General features: G+C 35.2%; 1 protein-coding gene across 10 annotated transcripts in view; it reads left to right on the plus strand.

The window, feature by feature from the left end:
* LOC124964320 (transducin-like enhancer protein 4) overlaps positions 1 to 22,533 on the plus strand; it is a 134,742-nt gene that overhangs the window by 45,767 nt on the left and 66,442 nt on the right. For 7 of the 10 annotated variants that reach the window (XM_047524404.1, XM_047524405.1, XM_047524409.1 and 4 more), the window contains one exon: positions 4,131 to 4,205. The exons of the other annotated variants lie outside the window; for them this stretch is intronic. In XM_047524404.1, coding sequence (XP_047380360.1) covers positions 4,131 to 4,205 — 75 coding nt within the window. The remainder of the gene's footprint in view (positions 1 to 4,130; positions 4,206 to 22,533) is intronic. 10 annotated transcript variants of the gene reach the window in all.

The following is a 22,533-nucleotide window of genomic DNA, read 5'->3' on the forward strand; positions in this document are numbered from 1 at the left end:
ACCCTCAAATAAACATTTCCTCCTCTAGTTGTGCTGCATGGATCATTTAGTCGTGGCAGTGAAATAGCTGACTAAAACACATATCATCCTCTAATTTTCTTATGGAACTTATCCTTCAGTTGTAATTTTAGAGCCTTTGAGTATTATTAATCCACTGACTGTTTTTCATGATAAAGTTTAAACTGAGATCATCAATATCTGTAGTCCATCTAGTTTGATATTGTAACCTCAGTGTTTATCACAGTATGATGCACGTTCGGTACTTAATAAATATTTGAATGAATGAATAAAAATGACTTTTTCCTGATGCCCCAAGAAGTAGGCTTGTCATTCCGTCTTAAAAAGCTTTTCTAGTATTTTGTATCTTACATTCCTGTGTTATAAGATGTGCCCTGTGTCTGAGTTCAATGAGAAGCAGGACTAATATGTTTTACTTTTGCATCCCCACGTGATGGGAATGTTAACTCATGTTAGTTATAAGAATCTTAGTTCATTTGATATCTGTGCCTTTACTGTTCCTTCCGTAACTAACACTTTTTTAATGGGGGGGGGGGTTCTTTTTTTTATTTTTTTAAAAATTTTAATAGAGTTTTTTATTGCTGTTTTAATACTGTGGTACTATAGTGCCACATCTGTTGTCATGCACTAAAGTATTGATATGGCAGGTATTATCATTGTAGTCTTTTCTGAGAACGTACATCAGACATCTGTTTTATACATATGAGGTCCACTCCTTATTATGTAGGCTTTGTTGCAGTCATTATGGACTTACATTGTTTTAATATCTCGTAGAAGAAAAATTTCAATACTTTACTTGAACGAATGCTAAAAGTAATTTTATGATGAGGAAAGTAAGTAGGAAAGTGATTCAGTGTATAGTTTATTTTACTGACTGTTTTCCCCCCTTCCATCCACACTATATTCCTTAAATCACAGTAGTTTTTAAAAAATGTTTTATTGAGGTATATTTACATGCTATAAAATTCACTTATCTTGTGTACATACAGCTCAGTAATTTTCAGTGAGTTCATGAAGTTATACAACCATCACCACAATCTAGTTTCTTTTAGGATTTAAAAAAATGTAAATTAGAACATATTAAAGAATAAAAAACTGAATATTTTCATTTCCTTCAAGTCTTGGTCAGTCCCCCACCCCACCACCTCTTAGCCTTTCTTATTATTATGTCCTCAGTGGCATTTTATTTGGTAGTGCTGGTGGGATGTTCTCACATATATCTGAGTGAGCAGCTTGAACAGTAAGAAAGGCAGTAGGACTATGTTACTTTCTGCAGATTGGCTGGGGCCACTGTGGCTATCACCACTTGTGATGTGTTGGCAGGGGGGATGAGCAGGAAGCGAGACAGGAAGTGAGATGAGGGTGGAGTAGGAAGAGCGGACAAATGGGGAAGGGGAAGACAAGCAGAAGAGATGGTAGACATAATAGGAAAGCCATCAAGGTTCTAAGAAGATGGGAAGCTCTTGATGTGTTTTCTGAGTCAGAACTTACCTATTTAAATCTGAGAATGGAAAAAAAATGCTTGCTGGCTCAGCTTTTTGGGAGTACGTCAGGCTTCTTTCTCAGGTGTTCATTTTTCCCTTTTGTGATCTTTTCACCTTCTTCCTGTCTGAGTTTGATTGTCACACTTTACCTGGTGGGTGCTGCTTTAGTCTGTGGTGTAATGTGTTTGCTGTGTGGTGGAGTGAGTAATGCCGGGTGTTTCTGGTGCTTTCAGGACACACAGGAGGAGGCTTGTTTGCCTTAGGGGGAGCTTCTGTTCTAAAGGTCCTTAAATAGTGAATGATTTACTGTGAGTAGAAATAGGGAAGTAAAATTCTGAACTGCAGCTACTATATTAGCCTATGGCAATTGCCATCAAAGAGGAGCTGAATCATGACTTTCATTGTCATTTTAACTTTTAAGCAGGTCTCATTGGGGAGAATTTCTGGTTTTCTCAAAAAATGTGCTTGATTTTAAAGCCAAGCCACAAAGATTCCCACTGCCTAAAGCATCTCTGCCCATTTTAGCAATGGGAATCCAGTTTGTTAAACAGGAGTTGAACAAACTTCATGGTAGAGAGATCCTAAGTAGCTGCATTTTCCTTATCTCTTTCTTATGTATCTTTTTTTTGAATGCTTAATAAAAAAAATACAAAAAATGTCAGTAAGATGGAGAAATGGCAGAGAAGGAGTTTAAAAATTTGAGTGAAATGAATACATGAATGAGTGATATGCATGTTGGATGTCTCTACATGTGATCCTGTTTCAGTTGCTAGCAAGTTTTAAGTACCCTTGTCGAATATCAAAAAGCAGAATATCACAGTTTCTATCCATAATCTCACTTTAGAGTATTAAGTAAATCTCAAGAGTCTTCTTACACATTGTCTTCTTCTCCACTGAGAAAACTGTCAGTTTTTGGTACTTCAAGAACCAGCTCAACTTTAAACATGAGCTCTGTGTGAGGTTTGTAGTAAGTGCTCAATAAACATTGTACGTGGTTAGTCTGAGTTTAGGGGAAGCTGAAGTTATTATTATTGGCCATTTTATTGACTGCCTCTCTATTCCTAGTTTTTTTCACAGAATTTTCACTTTCTTCAGAGAGAGAAATGGATTATTCACGTAGGCAAATATTTCATTAAAAGAGAATAAACAGAGATAACTAAAGGCTAGGATTGCTTCTTATCCCTGTTTTGAAACTGAAACACCTACAATTAAAAATATCAAAAGAGCCCATTAAAAGCTTAAAATGTAATCCTAGAATTTGACATTTTTCTTTGTTAGTTATAAGCACAAAATACACATTTCTGTTGAGAAACCAAGAATGAAAACATCGATTATAGGTAAATATTTAAGGCAGTTTCCTTTCCTACTTGCCTCTTCATTCCCACTACCCATCTCAGAGGTAAAAATTGTGGTCACTGTCATTAATCTCAATAGATGTATACTCGAGGGTTTTGGAATGGGGACGAGGTAGTTTAAGGGGGAATGTCACATTTAGCTCTTTGTATGTATAAAGATAGCTCTTTGTTTGTAAAAAGCATATGATAGTTGAGCTTCACAGATTGTCTTCAAATAAGTGACGAAAGCTAAATTTCTTAACTGAGATCAGCCAAAACAAGACTCTTCCATGGAGGAGTGCTCGTTTCATAGCCCAGTCCCTTTGAGTCTCCATTCATTAAATGTAGTTTAAAAAAGTCGAAAAAGACCTATTTTAGACCAAATTTGAGTCTGTAGATACTAGAATGTTCAAGTGCATTTAGTTGGGAATAATATTTATATTTCAGAGGTACTCGTATGGGCACTTGAATATGTCCAGATGTGAGTGCCCCTTTGCAGACACATCTGTGCCACTTAATTTTTCCGATATTACAAAAATGACTAATATCAGTTTTTGCCCGTTATCTTTAGAACTGAATCATGGCTTTTCCTGTGTTATGAATTCTAGATTTTTAAAAATAAATAAATTTGAAGGTTTTAGTTTTTCTATTGAATTTAAAAGAAATACCTGACAACCTTAAACTTGAGTTGTACATTTTTGATCTCTTACCTATGCAGCACTTTATAACAAGAATTAACACTTGAGCATTTATCACATTTCTAGAAGAAACATAAATGTTGAATTCTGAATGACCTTCCAGTATTTATTCAAACAAATACCAGGTGGAGAAAATTTAAAAATAAGTACTTGTAGGATATAAATTTTAAAAAAATTTTTTTAATTTTTTTTTTTTTTTAATTTCTGTGGATGACAAAGAGAAAAGGGGATACTAAGAAAGTGAGTGGGTTGGGTTGTTTTTTTTTTTTTTTTAAGTACTAGTGGAAGATGTTCGATCAAAGTATATCACTGACTTGAAAGTGAAATTTAAACTGATTTTACCACATATAGGGGAACATCCTTCATAGGGCGCAGTTCAGGTACCTGTGGTTGGTTGGTCAGTTACTCCTCAGCAGTCTGGACCCAGATGTACCCTAGACATCTGTTCATCCATCACCTGGGGCTTGCAATTGGAAATCTGGAGGCCCCCAAATGCTATTTTGCATGTAATTAAAGTTAGAGGACATGTTAGGAAAAGCTGTTCTGACTGAGTAGAAAACAAATAATTGTATTCTGTTTCTGATCTTCATTTATAGCACCAGCAACAAGTGGTGCAGGCTGTGGAACGGGCCAAGCAGGTGACCATGGCAGAACTGAACGCCATCATTGGGGTACGTGGCCTTTCCATTTTAGCTCTGATCTTAGTATTATCACCAGTTCTCTTGCTCTCTCTCTCTTTAAATTTTGTTCCACCAAAGGGGCAAAAGGCAATAGACAACCACAAAGTGAAATTAAGTACTTTGCCTTCAATCTCCTGTGAAATTCGATGGCCTCCTCAGAAACTTTGGATCACATTCTCACCAATTTAAGTTGATGTTTCTGAAAATTCTCCCCTGCGGAGAGTGTTCTTTTTCATATTACTTTTTGCAGGCAGCTTCTGTTGCAAAGCTAGACTAGGGTGGGGGAAAAAAAAAAAAGGTACAGATTATCCTGATGTTAAAATGACCCGGTTTCTTTTTTATCTGTTCTCAAATGATGTGGAGTGTCTTAATATCATTTTTAGTAAAATGTGTGTTTTCACATCTTCCCTGCTACTTTTCCTTCCCTGTGATGAGTGGTTCTTAAGGGCTCGTGTCCATTCGTAGTAGAAATAATAGATGAACTGAACTTTTTTGAAAAATGAGTGGCCCCGTTAGAAAATTCTTCTTGGCAATGGTGGTGTTAGTGCTGCATCGAAATCCTGCTGCATTTCATGGATTTGGGCAGTCACTTGAATTCCACTTACATTTTTGTTCTCTCAAATTAAGATAACAATAAAATAATGTGCTAAAACTTCGAAATAAAAATAAAGGCAAGAGATCCTGGCTGTAAAGAACACTATATTCACCTCTGTGCAGATAATACAAACAGTTCCTTACTTGTTCCTCTTTCTGCCCCTCCCAAATGCTTTCTTTTGTGTATAGATTATACACAAAGTCTTCTCTTTTTTTTTTTCCCTCCTCAGTGTATCACACACACTTTGAAATGCTAATTATTCCATTTACTTTCATTAAAATTCAAATTGCTGAGTGAAGATGTGGATAAGGGTCGCCTGATAATCAATCTGAAGTGAAGATATGGCTTCAATTATGCCTCTGTCTTTTTAACAAGTAAATCAGAACTTTGGGATCACTGCCGGTGGTGGGGGTGCAATAGTCTGATTGTAGCTTGTTTTTTAATGGACTATTTGGAGCTCTGTTTTGTGTCCCTCTGACCACAAGAAAAAAATGGTAACAAATTAGCAGGCATAATAAATGGAAAAGAATAACCTTTTTTTCCCCCCTAAACGTCCCTTGGAAAAAAACCATGTAGAATCAGGAATAACACTTTTTATTTTCTGTGTTAGGTGCAGGTGGGGTAGGTATTAATAGAGGAATACATTTCACAATTGATTTTTTACTTAAAACTCCAGAAAACAGCAGTATTTGAGTTTAAATGTTGAGAGCACTTCAGTTTTTAAAGTTAAGTATATATGCGTACACCAGCTATGCTTGCCTGAAACATCTATGTACTTGAGTGTGTTATATTCATGTTGGAATGGTCTGCATACTTTTGTTATTAAATCTTTCACAGGTCAGAAGTGATAGAACTTTTATTTCACATTCACTGTTCAATTTTCTGTTTTTGATATATAGGGAAAGAATATACAGAGTGGTGCCTAATAGGAGAACTTGCCAGGGTCATGTCTATCTTGTGTTTATCATTTTTTATGACTAGCTGAAAGATGGCCATTGCCCCCCTTCCTTCTTATTGGACTTTTTCTAGAAATTCGGAATGCTTTATTTATTTTTTCCTTTTTCGAGTCTTTCAGTGACTGTACATGTACACAGTGGAAAGATATTTTTGTTTTGGATGTTGCTTAAAGATAGGAAGGAAGGTAGAAAATTAAAAAAAAAAAAGTCCCCCTCTTCATCACATCAAATACATTTTTATACTGTTTTAATATCTATTTCATTTTTACCTACTTTGTTTTGAATGGGATGACAGATTGCCTTTTCTAAGGGAAATGATGATTTATTAGATTGTAGCTGAGTTACCAACAGACATATTGTGTTTATGTGGATTTAATTATTAAAATAAAGGTAATTTAATTTTGTGATCTAACAACATGTTTGAAGAACTAACATAGTAGAACTGTATGCTATCAAAGCAGCATGTGCTGTATTGGTGGATCTTGTGGAGTTCCAAACTAACTGTATTTGGGCAGAGAATGGAGTCAAAATCATTTAATCTGTTTTGAAAAATAGGTTGTAGAAGTAGACACACCTAGCAGTTTCTGGGAACCACAAACCATGTGAGGAAGAAAGAGCCCACTTCTAAACTCACTTGATGAATTTGTGTTGCAGAGTTTCTCTGTCCTTCCTACCCCTGGGTTGTCTTTTGTGTCCATTAGTTTTCAGAGTTGTAACATTGTGGAATTTTAAATGGACTAGTTGTTGTGTGTCCTTCTGGTTATGGCTGTGTTGTGAGGTACTGGTTTTTTGATCTGCTCACAAAAATGATGAGGAGTCAGGGTTAAATTTTTTTTTTTTTTTACCTGATTTTTAGCATGTAGTTGGCAGTGATTTTCTGTATTGAGGGAGTGATGGGTTTTTCTCCTGAGAGGGTAAAAACCTATCTAAGACCCTGCGGATTTTCATTTATTTATTAGGACGTATGTATCTATTTTATATGTATGCACACTATCCAGACAAGAGCAAATGTTCTCAGATTTAATGAAATCTGATGAAGCACCTTTTTAACTCTGCAATATTATTCTACCTTCATTGGTAAATGAGCCAAACCAGTGATCCATGCAGTTTAAATGCAGAATGCTGAAGTGAGCCCAAAACCTAGAGAGAAGGCTGTTCTCCTGACAATAAGCTAGTTGTGTTTAATGGAATGAAACACAGTTATAATGATTTCTTTCACAGGTCATGTTCAGTTTAAAACTGTTGATAGATGGAAATAAGTTAAATATCATTTATCTTTTATTTATAAGGAAGAAAACTGGGAAAATTCCTGTTTTTTTGTGTTTTGGTTTCACACTTGAACTTTCCCTGAGTTCCCCCAAATGGTCTAGAGGAATATTATGTATCTAGCTGGATCTTGTCATGTGTCCTACTAGCCACTGTGTTTTTAAATTAGAATCTCTGCGAGATCACACTGTTGGAACAACACACAAATTGTAGCTTTAAATCAGTAATATGATCTAATTAGAAATGATGTTTTCATTTCCTGTATTATTAAATTGAGTCATCTGACTATCTTAAAGTGCTTTTTAAATCCATTACACTATATAATCAGCACATGCTGTGTGAATGTGGTTATGCTTAATAAAGGAGACTAACTTAGAACCTTATAAGAATTTCAACAAAGCAACTACCATTGAGAAAAAAAGTTTCAGTGTGAACATTGGTGGAAAAAAATATTTGGCTTATAAGAATGTGGTTCCTTTGGAACACCACCCCATCCCCTTAAAAACTCTTGAAGAAAAAAAATGGAGAAATGTATGCATTAAAATAAAAAAACCTCCCCTCTCTCTCCCCCCCAAAACCCCTTAAGAACAGGTATGCCACAGTGTTGTAGGAAAATGCAGTTTAGCACTGGAAATGCTGAACCTCAATTTTTAGCAGTGACATTTTAATGATAGGAAGTCTGCAAAATTATTTGCCATCAATTGTGAAGGCAATAACAAGCCTTGGTGGTTTTTCACACTCTCTGTGTTAAGTGCTTTCAGAATGACAGCGTAAACTGTGTTAGAGAACTCCAAGGAAGTAAAACTGATTAAAATGTTCATGCTTGAATGGTGCTGATGGAATAGTTCATTTGGACTTTCTCTACCTCCTGCAGCTCAAGCTGAAATATTAAAATTCAGTGGATTTAAATCTCTCTCCTCTCAGCTCAGGAAAAAAACATTACATTTTAATAGGTTTTAAACCCATAATTCATTGGTTTGGAGCAGCACTATTAAATCTATTTAAATATTACTTGTATTACTAAGGAAATGATTTAAATGACTTTGCCTTTACCATCCTATGTGTTTGAGTTAGTTTGAAAAAAGAAAGACAATGCCATTGGGAGAGTTATTTGCCCCCCCCCCCCACTTCAGAATTTTCTTTTATTGTCCTTGTCATATGATTGACCTTTAAGTTAATGTGTGTATTTATTTATTCCAGATTGACTTTCTGGCAGAGGGTCTTGTGGTATGACAATTTAAAAATGTTATGTCCCTCCTTTTCCATTGTAGATTTCAAAACTGCCATTTTAAGTTTCAAAGCCATTTGGGTGAGCCACTGTAATTTCCCTTGTTTTCTTAAGCAAATTAGCCTTTAGGCAAAAACTAGAAAGTTATAAATGTGTGGAGATATATAAAAACAAATGTGTGTGTTTCCCTCCTTTACATCAACAGCGTATGATGTATATACCCCTGTGGACATACAGCCTCCAGTAACACAAAACTTGAAATAAAATAAACAAATAAAATTTCACTTTTTCAACAAAAGCAAAAATGTATTAAGTATCCAAAAGCAATATTTCTATTCCTCCATGTTGGCTAATTAAAGGCCTTGCAGAGGTATTGTTAATTTTGTTCTGCTTTTATCCTGTTTTGAACATGGCTGTGCTACAGAGTTGAAGCAGTGTTATTTTACCTGGGACCATTTCTCAATTCCTTTCTCTCCAGCCATTGCAACTATAACAAGTCCCAAGACTTGGGCACCAGATTGTGAAGAGTTTTCTTTCTCCCAGTGGTTTGTTTGAGGCCTTTGTTGGAATCCACCCTCCAACAGGATGGACCTTTGCTTGCCCAAGTTAGTAGTGATAAACTCAAGAATATCTCTTTGTTTGAGTTTTCCTCCTTCCTTGATTTTCTTTCCTTAGACTCCCACTCTTGATCTGGGATCATTTCAGAACTACCTGCAGCCAAACCCTGGCCCTCCATTTACTGGAGGGACTAAGAAATGCAGGATTTGACTTTATAGGCTTCAAGCTATTTAAGGGACTATATGATATAAATAGGCAACTGTAGTCCGGTGATAGAACTATGGCTTCTTTTCTGATGTGAATTCTGTGCATAAAACTTACTCCTTAACAGCTCAGTTTTCACAACTTGGTGTTTACATTATTTTTTAAACCTGTGCTTTTCAGGAAACTTGGCTGGTGAGTCTCCTTCCTTCATCTTGTGTTTCTCTCAATTCATTATTATTGATATTTTCTAAATGTATATAATATGGAATGAAATTAGAAATAACTGTAAAATTAATTTTTGTGTTTTCTTGGAGGTTGTGATTTCAGCTTTGTGAAGTTGTTATTTCAGCTTTGTAACTATCTTTACGGAATAGTGCCAGAAGTTTAAAGGCTTCTTAGGATATCCTGACCACAGGTTGCATCAATGCACAAAGTCTAGGGGAGGAGACTGGCTTGAAGATGTCCTGTTTTCTTGTTGTAGGGCTCTGCTACTCTGCTCATTTGCTCTCACAAAGCTGTGATGGCATTAAAACCAAAGGAGTCTTGTATCACATCCTTATCTTCTGTTGGTATGCCTACCCACACCCCTCTACTTTTAAACTGGTCCATTTGCTGTGAAGCAGGGGACTACATTATTGAGTGATGTAGTCATAATCTAATCTTTATGCTGCAATTTGATGAAGCTCTAAGAGGCAATAATTTCCCTTATAACAAAGACTAATATATTTAATATTTTGCTCAACTTCTACTTCAGAGTCGCCCCCCCCCCCAAAAGAAAGAACTACTAAGGAGCAAGATGTCTGATTTGTGGTGTGCACTCAGTTAATTTCCATTACAAAGCTTCTCTGGAAGAAATATCTAGAAGCCCTTCTCTCAAACGGTGCTAATCTGAAGTGCTGATGTATTTGTTTAGAGGGGAGCCTTCCTTCCTTACAGTAAATGCACTTCCATAACTCAAGATAGAGTCTAGCACAAACTGTTAACAAAAATTATAGAATTTGGGTGGGTAAAATCTACATCACTTTAGGCCTGTGGACATTGTACTTCCACTAAGAAGAAAGCAATTTCCTAGATCTGCAAATGTGTATTCTTTATACAGGAGCACAGTGGGTTGGGTCCTGTGCACGGGACAGGAAGCACTGTTAGAAAAGCAGGTTTCATCCCAGTTAGTTTGGAAGGGAACAATTGAGAATTGTTAATCCTAATTATTGTTTTGTTGTTGTTATGATTATTATTATTATTATTTTTTGTAAATATTTCTCTTTTTTTGTGTGTTTGTGGTACTGGGGATTGAACCCTGTGTGATTTTTTTTATTTTTGTTTTTATCTTCAGTTTTCTGATTCTCTTTCTCAATAGTGTTTCTCCAAGCAGTATCACCATCTGCTATTTATCAAAGACTTTTATCCTTGTGGACAGTACCTGTCTTGTGTCCCTCAAAGTTGAGAGGTAGGAAGAATGGACTATAAGGGAGCATGCTTACCTCAAAGAGGCAAATAAAGGATTAATAACTGCTTGACTCTTAGTACTTAGGTGAAGTTTTAAGACTTGTTGTGTGTTTTCAAAGCTTCATAGGAAATCAGTTTGAAAAGCCTAATATCCAAAAATGCATTCGTTGTCTTAAGTGTTCTCTTAAGGACCTTTGTGAAAAGGTTAGAACCCTTTAATGAATAACAAGAATGACTTAATTGTTATATCTGCTTATTCATTCAAATATTTTAGTACCTTCACCAAATCCTATTGCAGAAGGACATTTTATTTTGATTTTATATGATATTTTAAAATGCTTCTTGAAATGCGTTTTGAAATGATTCTTAAATTACTTTTAAATCATGTTATTAAGGTTTTGGTAATTGTGAGCTTTTTGGTTTTACATTTTACTACATGTGATCACATTTATTTTCAATAAGACAAGTGTCCAAGGATATTAGAATGAAGGAAAACAATAGAAAACATGATAAAATGAGACTGCAGGCATTTACAGATTTTGTGTATTTTTTTTATGTTTGCAGGTGTATTTTAAGATACTTGGAACTGGCAATTTAGAAATACATATTATAGATATTTTATGTTCCTTTTAAGTCAGATTTGTGGAGATAAATTTATATAAAGTTAAATTTATCCTTTGTAGTGTAAAAATTCAGTGAGTTTTAACAACTGAATATAGATATGTGTCACCACAATCAAAATACAGAATAGCTTTCTGTACTTTGTAATCGAGGGTAAGGGATCCTCAATTTCCTAGTTATTCTTTGCAGACAGTCCTTTTCCCTATCCCCACTCTCTAGCAACCCCTAAAAATATTTTTTTTCCCCAAAGTGAGAGAATGTCCTATGCTTGGAATTATGTATTTTGTTACCTGTTGAATTTTCTTTCATTTTGCATAGGCATTTGATATTTGTTCATGTGATTGCCCTTATCAGTAGTTATTTCCTGTGTATTGCTGAATGGTATTCCATTTTATGGATATACCAGATTAGTTATCCATTCTCTCCTTGAAGAGGACAGTAGGGTTATCTTCAGTTTCTAGTGATTGTGATTAATGCCACAAGAAATATTCACATAGAGTCTTTTGAAAGTAAGTTCAATTCTTTGGAGTAGATTACCTAGAATGTAAATTTGCTGAGTAGTAGGTAATACATTAAGTGTATATTTTGCTTTCCAAATAACTGACATGCAGTTTTCCAAAGTAGCCTTATTTTGTAGTCTCCTATGTACGAAAGAACCTATGCTCTATATCCTTACCAGCACTTGGACCTGTAGATTTCTGAGGTTATTTCAGCTATTGTAATAGGTGCATAGGGATATTCATTATATTTTTATTTTTTCAAAACAACTAATAATGCTAAATGTCTTTTTATCATCTCTTTCTTGGTAAAGTAGCTATTCAAATCTTCCTTTTTTTATCTTGAGTTTTTTTTTAATTGAGTATTGAAAGATCTTTAATATTCTGGATATGAATATTTGTTTCGCAAATATATTTACTCATTCTATAGTATATCTTTTAATTATTTTAAAGAGTGACTTTTCAAGAGTACATGTTTTTAACATTGATTAATTCCAGTTTATTTTTTCTTCGGTGGTTCTTATTTTTAATGTTGTTTCTAAGTAATATTTGTCTAACTCAAGATCACAAAGATTTTCTTATTATTCTTGGTGAAGTTTTATAATGCCTGTGATTCAGTTGAGTTTTTGTTTATGGTGTAAGATACAAGTTACTTTTAGGAGGAGTGGACGTTTGATTAAATTATTCCCATAAAATCAACTACTTATATGAATCTCTTTCTAGACTCTGTTCTCTTCCATTAAATTCTTCATTTCTTTCACCAGTGCCACAGTGTGCTGATTACTATAGCTTTCATTAGTGGTATTTCTCATTCCTTTTGGGGCATATTTTTTCTTGTTCTTTGTTGTCCTTCCAATACTCCTCAGAACTTGGGGTCTTTCTTATCAGTTTCCTAAAAGACTGGCTTATAGATACAGGGGGAATAAAATCCAAACCCAGTATAAACACTTTTGTCAAAAATGGTTTCTAATCTGCCTCCTAATTGTTTTTTCCCACAACGAATGTGTCTTCCATCTGCCCCTAGTCCCAGGCACTCTCCCGCTTGTCTCCTGTGGCCTCTTCCTATAGGTCATATTGTTTCTGCGTTTGTCTTCCTATACTTTATTCTATACCTGGCAACCAGAGTGATCTTTTTCTAAAGTATAAATGCAATCCTATTGTTCCTCTGCCTAAAAACCTTTTATTTAGGAAAAATTCTTTAGTTTCTTGCCATGACCTTCAGACTCGCATGAGCTGACCTTCACCTACCTTTATGACTTCACAATACCGCTCACATGTTCTTTTAACTGTCATAAAGCCACATTGGCTTCCATCCCTGGATGATGCCCAGTGTGTTCTTGATTGGAGTCTGTGCAGCAACTTTTCCATCTTCTAGAGTACTGTTCTCTGTGTCTTGATGTGGTCTTCCTCATGCTTCTCTTCAGAGACTTAACTTATTTATCTTCTCCACCAGAAGGTATTCTCTAGCTTGCAGCCCTTTTTATGTGGGGCTTCATCCAGTTCATTCACTGTCCCATTAGACTGTTTTATTTTCCTCATAGCACTTAGGATTTGTGTGTCACTTTTCCTTCAGTTGCTGGGAAGATTTTGTTTATTTGTGTAGCCTTGGTGCTTAGAATAATAGGTAGTACAATTTTTAGTAAACATTTATACAATAAAAAGTAACTGTTCAGTAACCATGCAATAATTTGTTTATGATATTGTTCAGTAAATATTGGTTAAATGATTAAGTGCTATATTTTGATCTATTTTTTTTTAAATTTAGGGTCCCTCCCACAACCCCCATCCCCCAGTTTTGGACCCATATTGAGAGAAAGCATGGACTGATAGAAAAATACACACACCTGAGGGTCACTTATATTATGACCTTAGGAATTTCATTGAAGTTTTATGATCTGTAAAATGCAAGACTAGCATACTGTGGAACCAGCCAAAGTGTCCATCAGTGGACAAATGGATTTTAAAAAATGAAGTTTTTTTCAGCCATAAAGAAAAATGAATAGAACTTGAATGTTATGTTAAGCATAATAAGCCAAGCTCAGAAAATTAAGGACTGTATGTTTTCTCTCATGTGGAAGCTAGAGAGGGAAAAGGAAAAGAAAGGTATAGGGGTAGGGATTGGGGAATCTCATGAAAATCAAAGGGAGATCAGTAGAGTAGAGGAAAAGGGACCAGGGGAGGGACAAAGAGAGGGAAAGGGGAAAATACTGGGGAATGATATTGGCCAAATTTTATTATGTGCATGTGTGACTGTATAGCGATGAATCCCATCATTATGTACAAACTTTTAATATACCAATGATAAAAGGAAAAAAATATAAATTAAAGGGAAAAAATGCAAGACCGGTGCTGATAGACACTAAAGTACTCTAGTTATTGTATGATTTTGAAAACCTATTCGTTTTGATCATTATGGAATTTTCATTTTAAAACTTGGTGTCCTTTTATATCAGTTGTTTCTCTAGAATTATCCTATCTCTAAACTTTTCTTCTTTTCCCTAAAAGGGTAATTAAAAAGAGTAAGTGTTTATTGAATATTTGTTTTGTGTCAAGTACTGTGCTAAGTAAGCTTTCACATCAACCCTGTGTGGAAGGAAATATTATTATCCCAACTTCACAAATAATGACACTACGGCTTTGAAGGGGAAAGTAGTTTTCTGAAGCTACACAAGGGGAAAGTGGCAGAATTGGAATCCAAATTTCCATTGCGTTCAGAGCTTACCTGTGTAATCACTGGGCTGCTTTTGTCCTTTATTTGTTCTCTTTATTCCATGGTCTTTTTTTTATACGAGTATCCTATTTATTCCCTTTATCCTGAGATCCACTGTTAGCTAATAGCTATTAGCTCAGCATTGGGAGAAAAATGGAAATTGGGTGTGCTTGATCCACATGTGAATTGGTTAGCCATAGATTGGCTAGATATGCTTTATTCACCCTGTGTTTCATCTTATTCTAATGTATAGAACCAAAAATTATCATCAACACCACTGTGAAGCAGGTGTTTTAAACCTAGGTCTTCAGATCCAGGATTTTAGGCTTGGGCACTGGACTATCCATTAGAACCTCAAAACATTTGCAAAATTGGGTGTGTGTGTGTGTGTCTTCCAGGGAAGGACAGTATACATTTTTTCAATAATAGTGTTTGTGCTCTTTATATTTGCAAAGGGTCTGATGATTTAAGAATATTTGAACCTGTGCCTTATGAGAATAGAATACTGTAAGGTCTTTATATGAAATACTTAAATAATTTGTGGGATGCTTTAGACAGAATGTTATGGCCCAAGATTGTGTTGTAAGAAAGCTGCCTACACCTCATGGCAAAGAGAGAGAGAGAGAGAAGAAAAAAAAAAAAAAAAAAAAAAAAAATGGCTACAGGATATAGTCCCCAGGGCATATCTCCAGTGACTGTTTCAAATTGGCCCTACCTCCTTCAGGTATTCACCACCTCCCAATAGTGTCATTCAGATGATTATTTCATCAAGGTAATAAATTCATTGATGAGGTCAGAGCTCTCATGATCTAGTTTGTTCCCCAAAGCCCCACCTCTGAATACTGCTACAGTGGGGACCAAGCCCCACATGAGCCTTTGTGGGACAGTCTAGATCCAAAACATAACAAAGCTAATGAAATGCTCAGAAATAGATCTAGTCATATATATCAGAATGGACAAGCAGATAAGTAGGGAGAAAGCTGGATGCCAGTAACTTACTAGGGGGACAGGTTTTCTTGTGGGGAAAATGGGAGTTGTATTTATACATCTCACCATATGCAGAAGTCAATTCTAGAAGCATTAAAAAAAAAAAAAAAGTTTAAAACCTCCAGCAAAAAAACCTGGAAGGACTTTTTTTTTCAGTCTCATAGTAAGATTTCTTAAATGGGTCACAAAAAAAATTGATAGTGTTTATTACTTAGTTAAAATGAAAAACATCTGCTCATCAAAAGATACCTCATAGAAAATGAGAAGACAAGCCAGAAGTCTGGGGGAAGATACTTGTAACACATATAACAAATGACTATGATACAGATTATACCAGTTAAAGAGCAACTAAAAATTCAACTTTTAAAACAGAACAACCAGAAAATCACACTGTAGTCTAGAGCTCTCATTATTCTTAAAATCGAAAGTGTGCACTGTCTGATTCCCAGAATACTCATATTCTGTCTCTCTTCCTCCATGCTCACTGGGTCATCAGTCTTAATTTCTCTTACTTGGTCCCAGCAGGTACCTGTTCTGTTCTGGACAGTTGCTTTTCTCTTGCTTCTAATTCGGTTCTCTTTGTTCTCTGCTAGTTACCCTCATTTGCATCCTGTAGGTCTCAGTTCAAAAGTCACTTCCCAGAGGTGTTGTCTCCATTTATTTTTAGGAATGAATGATCAGGCTAGTTGAGAAAAAGGGATCTGATAGGGCACCTGGTACATCTCTGGACCTAGATAGTGGAAGCTGTGAACTCCATTTTCTGGTGCTGATGCCATCTCTCTCTGACTCTTCCTTCACTTCACATGTGCTGGTATTGGCCCAGATTAGTTTTCAGATTTCAAAAGGTTCATGAATGTAGAATGAAATCAATTGATTACTCACAGACAGTATTTTTTTAAAAATGTAGAATAGAAAATATTAGTGTGTTATACATGATAGTATTTGACATTGTTTGCTAAACTTTGATTTATATTTATTTTCTATGCAGATGCACACATGTGCACACATAAATTGTTCAACTGTTGGAAAACAACTCATGTAGGTGACTGAGGTTCATTAATTGGTCAAGATGTAAGATCAAAAAGTCAGTATTACTGAAGAGCCTAAAGTAGTCTTTTAAAATGTAGCCTTACTTTTTAAATGTATTATGAAGTAACTATAGAATGCTCTTCTGAGCATATTTTCTTTACTCAATGACTTTAATGACTAAAATCACAAATTAGAAGCATTGATTTTAGTCTCCAATTTTTTTTTTTCCTTAAACAGCTAGAGAAACCTTCAGGAAATTGTATTTTTATTATTAATTTGCTTAGAAGTACTCTTTCTAGTAAGCTTTAGACCAGTTCAGAAAAAGTGCTAATAAGACAGTGGAAAAGTTACGTTTGGGGGATTTTTTTTCCTTCCCTGATAATTTCATAAGTTAAACAGCAATTTGTGACAGTGGAACCTTTGGCACAGGTCTCCTGGGATTTGGTTGCTTTGCTTTTTTGCCTGTCTTGCCCATGTAAGACCAGCAAAGATATCTTGAGGACTACAGATATCTGTGGTTTGTTCAGCATGAGAAATTTAACCCTTTCCATGATAATCTTTCTTGGGTTGCTTTAAATGCATATCTTTCTCCTACAGTAAATTCCATGGTTTAAGTCATCAGGAATAAGTTACAGATAAACTTTAGCTTGAAAGGAGTTTTTGTTTTTTTTAACTCATGTGTTTTTCCTTATATTCATTTAACTTTTGCTAGAGATGTTTGTTAAAATCAAGAATTCCTGTCTTATGGCAAGAAGGGCACCTCTTATTTTCCCTGCATCTCACAACTTCAGGGAATTTGAATAGTAAACACGGTATACTCATCACCTAAATTCACCAATTGTCATTTGCCTACATCTGTGTGTGTGTTTTTGTGTGTATGTGTGTTTAATGATATATGGATTTTTTAAGTGTGTTGAACTGTTTGAAAGTAAGAGGACAGTCATTTTCATTCATACTTCAGTGTGTATCTTTAGTGAACAGGGTATATTCCTATGTAAGCACAATACTGTTAATACATTCCTACATCCAGTGATACTATTCATGGTCATATTTTTCCATTAGCATTTTTTTCTTCACAGCATTTTCCCTCTGATTCAGAATTCATACACAAAAATTAACTTTATCATCCTGTCTCTTTAGTCTTCTTTAATCTAGAATAATTCTGAAACCATTTTGCTTTATGACATCAGCATTTTGAAGATCCCAGGCAAGTCTTATTGAATCTTCTACAATCTGGATTTGATTGTTGGAATGTTTTCTCAAATTTAGACTTAGGTTATGTAGTTTTAGTAAGACTGCTACATTGTAGATAGTGTATATTTCTGGTTGTATCATGTCATTGATAAAGCTAGGTGATTTGCGGGGTGATATTTTGACAGTGAATAACCTGTTTCCAACAACTTTTTACCTAGTGGTTTTAGCATCTGTTGTGGATGGATCGATTCATAAATTAGAGTGATGAAATGGTAAATTTTAAAATAGTTCTTTCCTTTTAGTCTTTCCCTGTTCTCTGCCCCATCTTTCTCCTTCCCTCCCTTTCTCCGTGTGTGTGTGTGTATTTGTGTGTGTGTGTAAGATGTATGTAGACACCTTTTCTTAATAGCTCTTGTCATGTAATTGTCCCAGTAACTTTGGGAGGTAGATTTTATAATTGTTTCCACTTGTTACATGAAGAAGCAGGCTCAGAAACATCAGGTGACTGTCTCTTGCTCATATAAATGGTAGGAATTCTAGCTGCTTGGCCCTGTTGTCACTTCATTGTGATGCTTCTTGAGTGTTAATGAGGATCTCTTTTCTCAGACTCCACCCCATCTCCACAGACAGAAGCCAGGTTAGCAGAATTGTCCATATTAGACAGTGTCTTCACAAGCTAGGGACTGCGGATATCAAACCAGTCTTTAGCTTGCGGCTCCATTTCAGAGTCTCTTACCTCTCCTTCTGGCTCTTCTAAAGGTCTGTAGAGACCATCCTTTACTTCTCTTCTGGAATAGTGTCTCCCAGTTGGATCATGACCAATGGTCAGTGAACCTGACTTGGTGAGCTAGTGTAAAAGTGACTGCATGGGAGACAGCTGGCCTTGAGTTGGAGAGCCAGCACTGGCTTGGGAGCCATTTTCTAGCTCTTGGTCCCGAATGCCCATTCTGCCTGTTTTCTTGGGGCACCAGGGTCTTCATTTCTGGAGACTTTTTTTTTAATGTTTTAATCCATGATAGTCATCATTCTTTATGATGCTGCCAAGTTGTAACAAGTTTTGCCAGCAGCTGGGATCTGTTAAGTTGACTCATTGTCTTTCTGACATTACCCATTAGTCTAGATAGCTTTCTTGCTTTCTAGCACAAGATGTTGCGGGTTTACTTTGTGTAAGAAAACGAGGTACAGGCATTTAACTGTGCTTATTGCTACTGGGAGGTTCTTGCTTCTAAGAAAGATGACTGGTTTTTGAGGATTTTTCTGCTTTTAAGAGCGTAAAAGAGATGAGAGGTAGTCAACAAGAAAGCCTCTACCTGAATTCCAGTTGGAGATGTTCAGAATTCTAGGAAAGTGTGGTGAGGGTAACCTTACCAGCTCCTGCATAGTCATTAACCGGTCAGTCTCTAGGTGATGAAGCGGTTGTGGACCTTCTATTAAGAGGAATTCCTATTTTTGCTGATGGAAAGACAGCAGTTTCCAAAGACATTTCCTGTGAATTCCATTCTCTAGTGGTTCTTTTCTGTCTTCCCTGCCAAATTTGAAGCTGCAAGGAAATAATTCTTTGTTACAGAAAATCCAGTAAAAAGCTATTAACAGAATTGAGGCTGTGTCTACCACCTCACTGCTATATATTTTCAGACATAATTACCGGCTATTTTTCAGAATTAAATTAATTATCTTAATGGAGTACTTACTTGCCTAAGTTTAAAGTTCACTCCGTTTTAATGTTTATTCTCTTGAATGGTCCATCAACAGAACAGAAGAAGGAAGTAGTTTATTTTATATGTGATTTGAGATAAGAAAGTTTTTTTTCCCCCCTTTGTTTCTTTCTTTAAAGGTACCTAAAGATAGTATTGGTCTAGGAAGATCAGTGAGAAGAATTTTCCACAATACCTGTTTTCCTCTATAGGTTTTTCCTCAGTTATGCTTACATAGACTACATTTATTTAATGTTTAATTGACACTTCAGTTTATGCCCTCCACGTTGATTTTTTTTTTTTTTATATTTAATTCAGGTTTTTTGTGAACTTTTTTTTTTAACTTGCTGATTTGTTATTCTCTAGAGTGGTGATTTATCTTAAATTATTTTAATAACAAATCTGTGTGAAACTACTATTGTTAATACACATTTCCCTTCCTTTGGTCTTTAAAAAAGAGAGAGGTAGGTTGTATTTTTCTAAATGTGATAATTGGATAAAGTAGTAAATCTTTGTTGGTTAATTGCACTGTAATTAACGCAGATGGGTCAGTGATCAGAGGACTGTGGGCCTTCACAATGTTGTAGGGTACTCCATTTGATTCTCCCTCAATAATATTCAGAGAAACCTGATTCCTTTTCCAGGGAATCTGCTTTGAGTTTCCCTCTGTTAACAAGAAAACTAGATAGACATTCTTTTTGAAATTTAATTCTCGAATATTATTTGATGTTTGATAAATTCAAATTTTTTTAATGGAGAAAAGGGTTAGAATTTTGTCATTGATGACTTACTGCTTTTATTTAAAGAAGTAGTCTCTAATGTTTTTATTCACTAATCATTACCAATTTTAAGTACATCTGTCATTCTAGTTCTAGGGTAAAAAAGTACAAAAGAAACTTAAATATCACTTCTAAATACAGAAAGAAGTCTGTTTTATTGATTTAAATATTTAAAAATCAACTGCAATATTTCATTATATTTTTTTCATATACCTTTTGGTGCTGTTAAATCTCTTTTTGTCTTACACTTTTATATTTTAAAAACTTCATAAAAATTGTTCCTTTTTACACAGTGTCATACCGAGTGCTCTTTTGTTTGGTATTTTACATGTATAATGGGTGACTTGTGTTGGGGGTTTATGGTAGCTCCCTTTCATTTTATTTTCTGCTCTAAATTCAAGGCATATTCTCTTAAATAATGGCTGTAATTTGATCTTTGCCATTCATAAGATTTTGAAAGGACTTTTGTGATAATAGGTGAAAAATTAAAGCCTAAATGTGATATGGTGTTCTGGGACAGAAAAATAACATTAGTGGAATAACTGGGGAACTCTGAATTAAAGTCTGTATTTTGGTTGATGGTAATATGGTTAATTTCTACATAATAAATTCTGTGGTTGTATAAAATGTTAACATTAGGGAAAGCCAGGTAAAGAGTATATAGGACATCTATATAGTAGAAACTTAACTCATTAAACACTTAAAATATATGGATATTTGATAAATAGTTTTGAGTTTGCTAGTTTAGGAAAAGTTTAGTGATAGTTATATTTGAGCCCACTTATGATTTGTAATATTAAGAATTAAACAATTAAAAGTCCAGCAATAAAAATAAATGCATACTTCTCATATTGAGGGCCAAGCTCAAAATTTGATCATGAGACTATCTGTCCTGTTCTTTTTAAGTTATTGCTGCTTATTTTAAAATTGTTCAAATGAAGGATTATTGTAGAAGCAGTTAGCTTTTTCATTTCTTTTGGTTTCTTTTTAAAATCTGAAGCTTGAAATATCACCAGCAAGAAAATGGAGCTAAAACATACCAGTTTATAAGACCGTTGCTGACATCAGTTGATAATGTGTTTGAATATCTACTAAGAATAAGAAATACATAGGTACTGTGGAAAATTTAAAAGACATATTTGTAATTAAGGAGTTATGGCACACACAAATCCTTTTATTGTCTTTGGTTGTTAAGTGTCATATAAATGACACCATTCTTACATATTCCAAATCCAAGGGCCACCATTCTCATGAAACTGAGGATTACTAAGACTGATTTAAAGATTTCAGTTTTTTGGATCTTTGACCTGTCTGCAGCCACAGACAGCGTATCTTCACTGCTGAAACTGTTGCACTTGCTTCAGCTACTGAAATGATCGTCATGGCCAACCCCTGTCGCTCTCTGAATGTTCCTATTGTGTTTCCTTCTTGCCTTTTTTTCCTTTTGCTCTTTTACTCTTATCTGGCATCACCTATCTTTATGCACATGACTCCTACCTCTCAAATTCCCCCACCCTTAATCTAACTTCTTGCCTGCCAATTCCACTTGGCAGGCCAACACTGCCTGAAAGTGAAAAAGACCTGTAGGTAACTAACATAGGCTCGAAGAATCGGTCACAATCCTTTGTTTTTCTCCTGTGTCTTTATATCCCTATCACTGAACCCTGTCAGTCCTTAAAATTCCTTATGTTTCTACTGCCACTATGCTTTTGTTACAGACTCTTATTACTTCAGACATTAATTACTGCAAGGCTCCATAAACCTCATTTCAGTTAGCCTGTATCGAATCATCAGTGGCATTTTCCCCACTAAGTTCATGTCATTCTTTGTGTTTTAGAACAACCCCCACATTAGTTACCTAAGTCACACTCACCCATTTCAGATCAGCTCATGTTTCACTTGTCTTCTGTAGTTCTCTTCTAACATCTTGTGTGTACTGTCTTGTAGGAATCCCTGTATCATTCTTTGACACATGTTGCCTCACAAAGGCATTGTTCATCTTTGGACTCTGGAGAGAACAGACTAACCTTAGGCCCCTTTGTATCCTGGCTCCCCAGCTCAAGTCCCTCCACACATATTAAACAGACTTTTCAGTTGAACTCAGACAGTAATGGTGTGTCTCAAAACCATACACCTGAACTATTAGGGAAATTTAGAGGAAAAGAGAATTGGAGCAATTTTCTGTGAATAAGTTGAAGATTTAGAAGTCATTTTGCCATATGTTTTTACCCTGTTTTGTTTTCTTTATACACATTTAGAAAATATAATTTTATACTCATACTTTTTGGTCAGGTCTAAATAACAGTATATAAAGAATTATGGGTATGATTTTAGCCACTCAGATGAAGAACTGTCTAATTTACAAACTATTCACATAGGAGAAACTGTGGCAGGATTTTGGTTGGTGGAGTATCTAGATACTGCCCCCACTTTTATTTTAGCTACGTAAACTTGACAAAAATGTTTGTACTTTATTTTATTGATTGTATTTTAAATGCACATAGCCAGAAAATAGATGCAGGTCAACAAAAGAAAAGAGCTAATTAATGCTGTAC

This window comes from Sciurus carolinensis, chromosome 14 (assembly GCF_902686445.1).
Source record: "Sciurus carolinensis chromosome 14, mSciCar1.2, whole genome shotgun sequence".
Classification (NCBI taxonomy): Eukaryota; Metazoa; Chordata; class Mammalia; order Rodentia; family Sciuridae; genus Sciurus; species Sciurus carolinensis.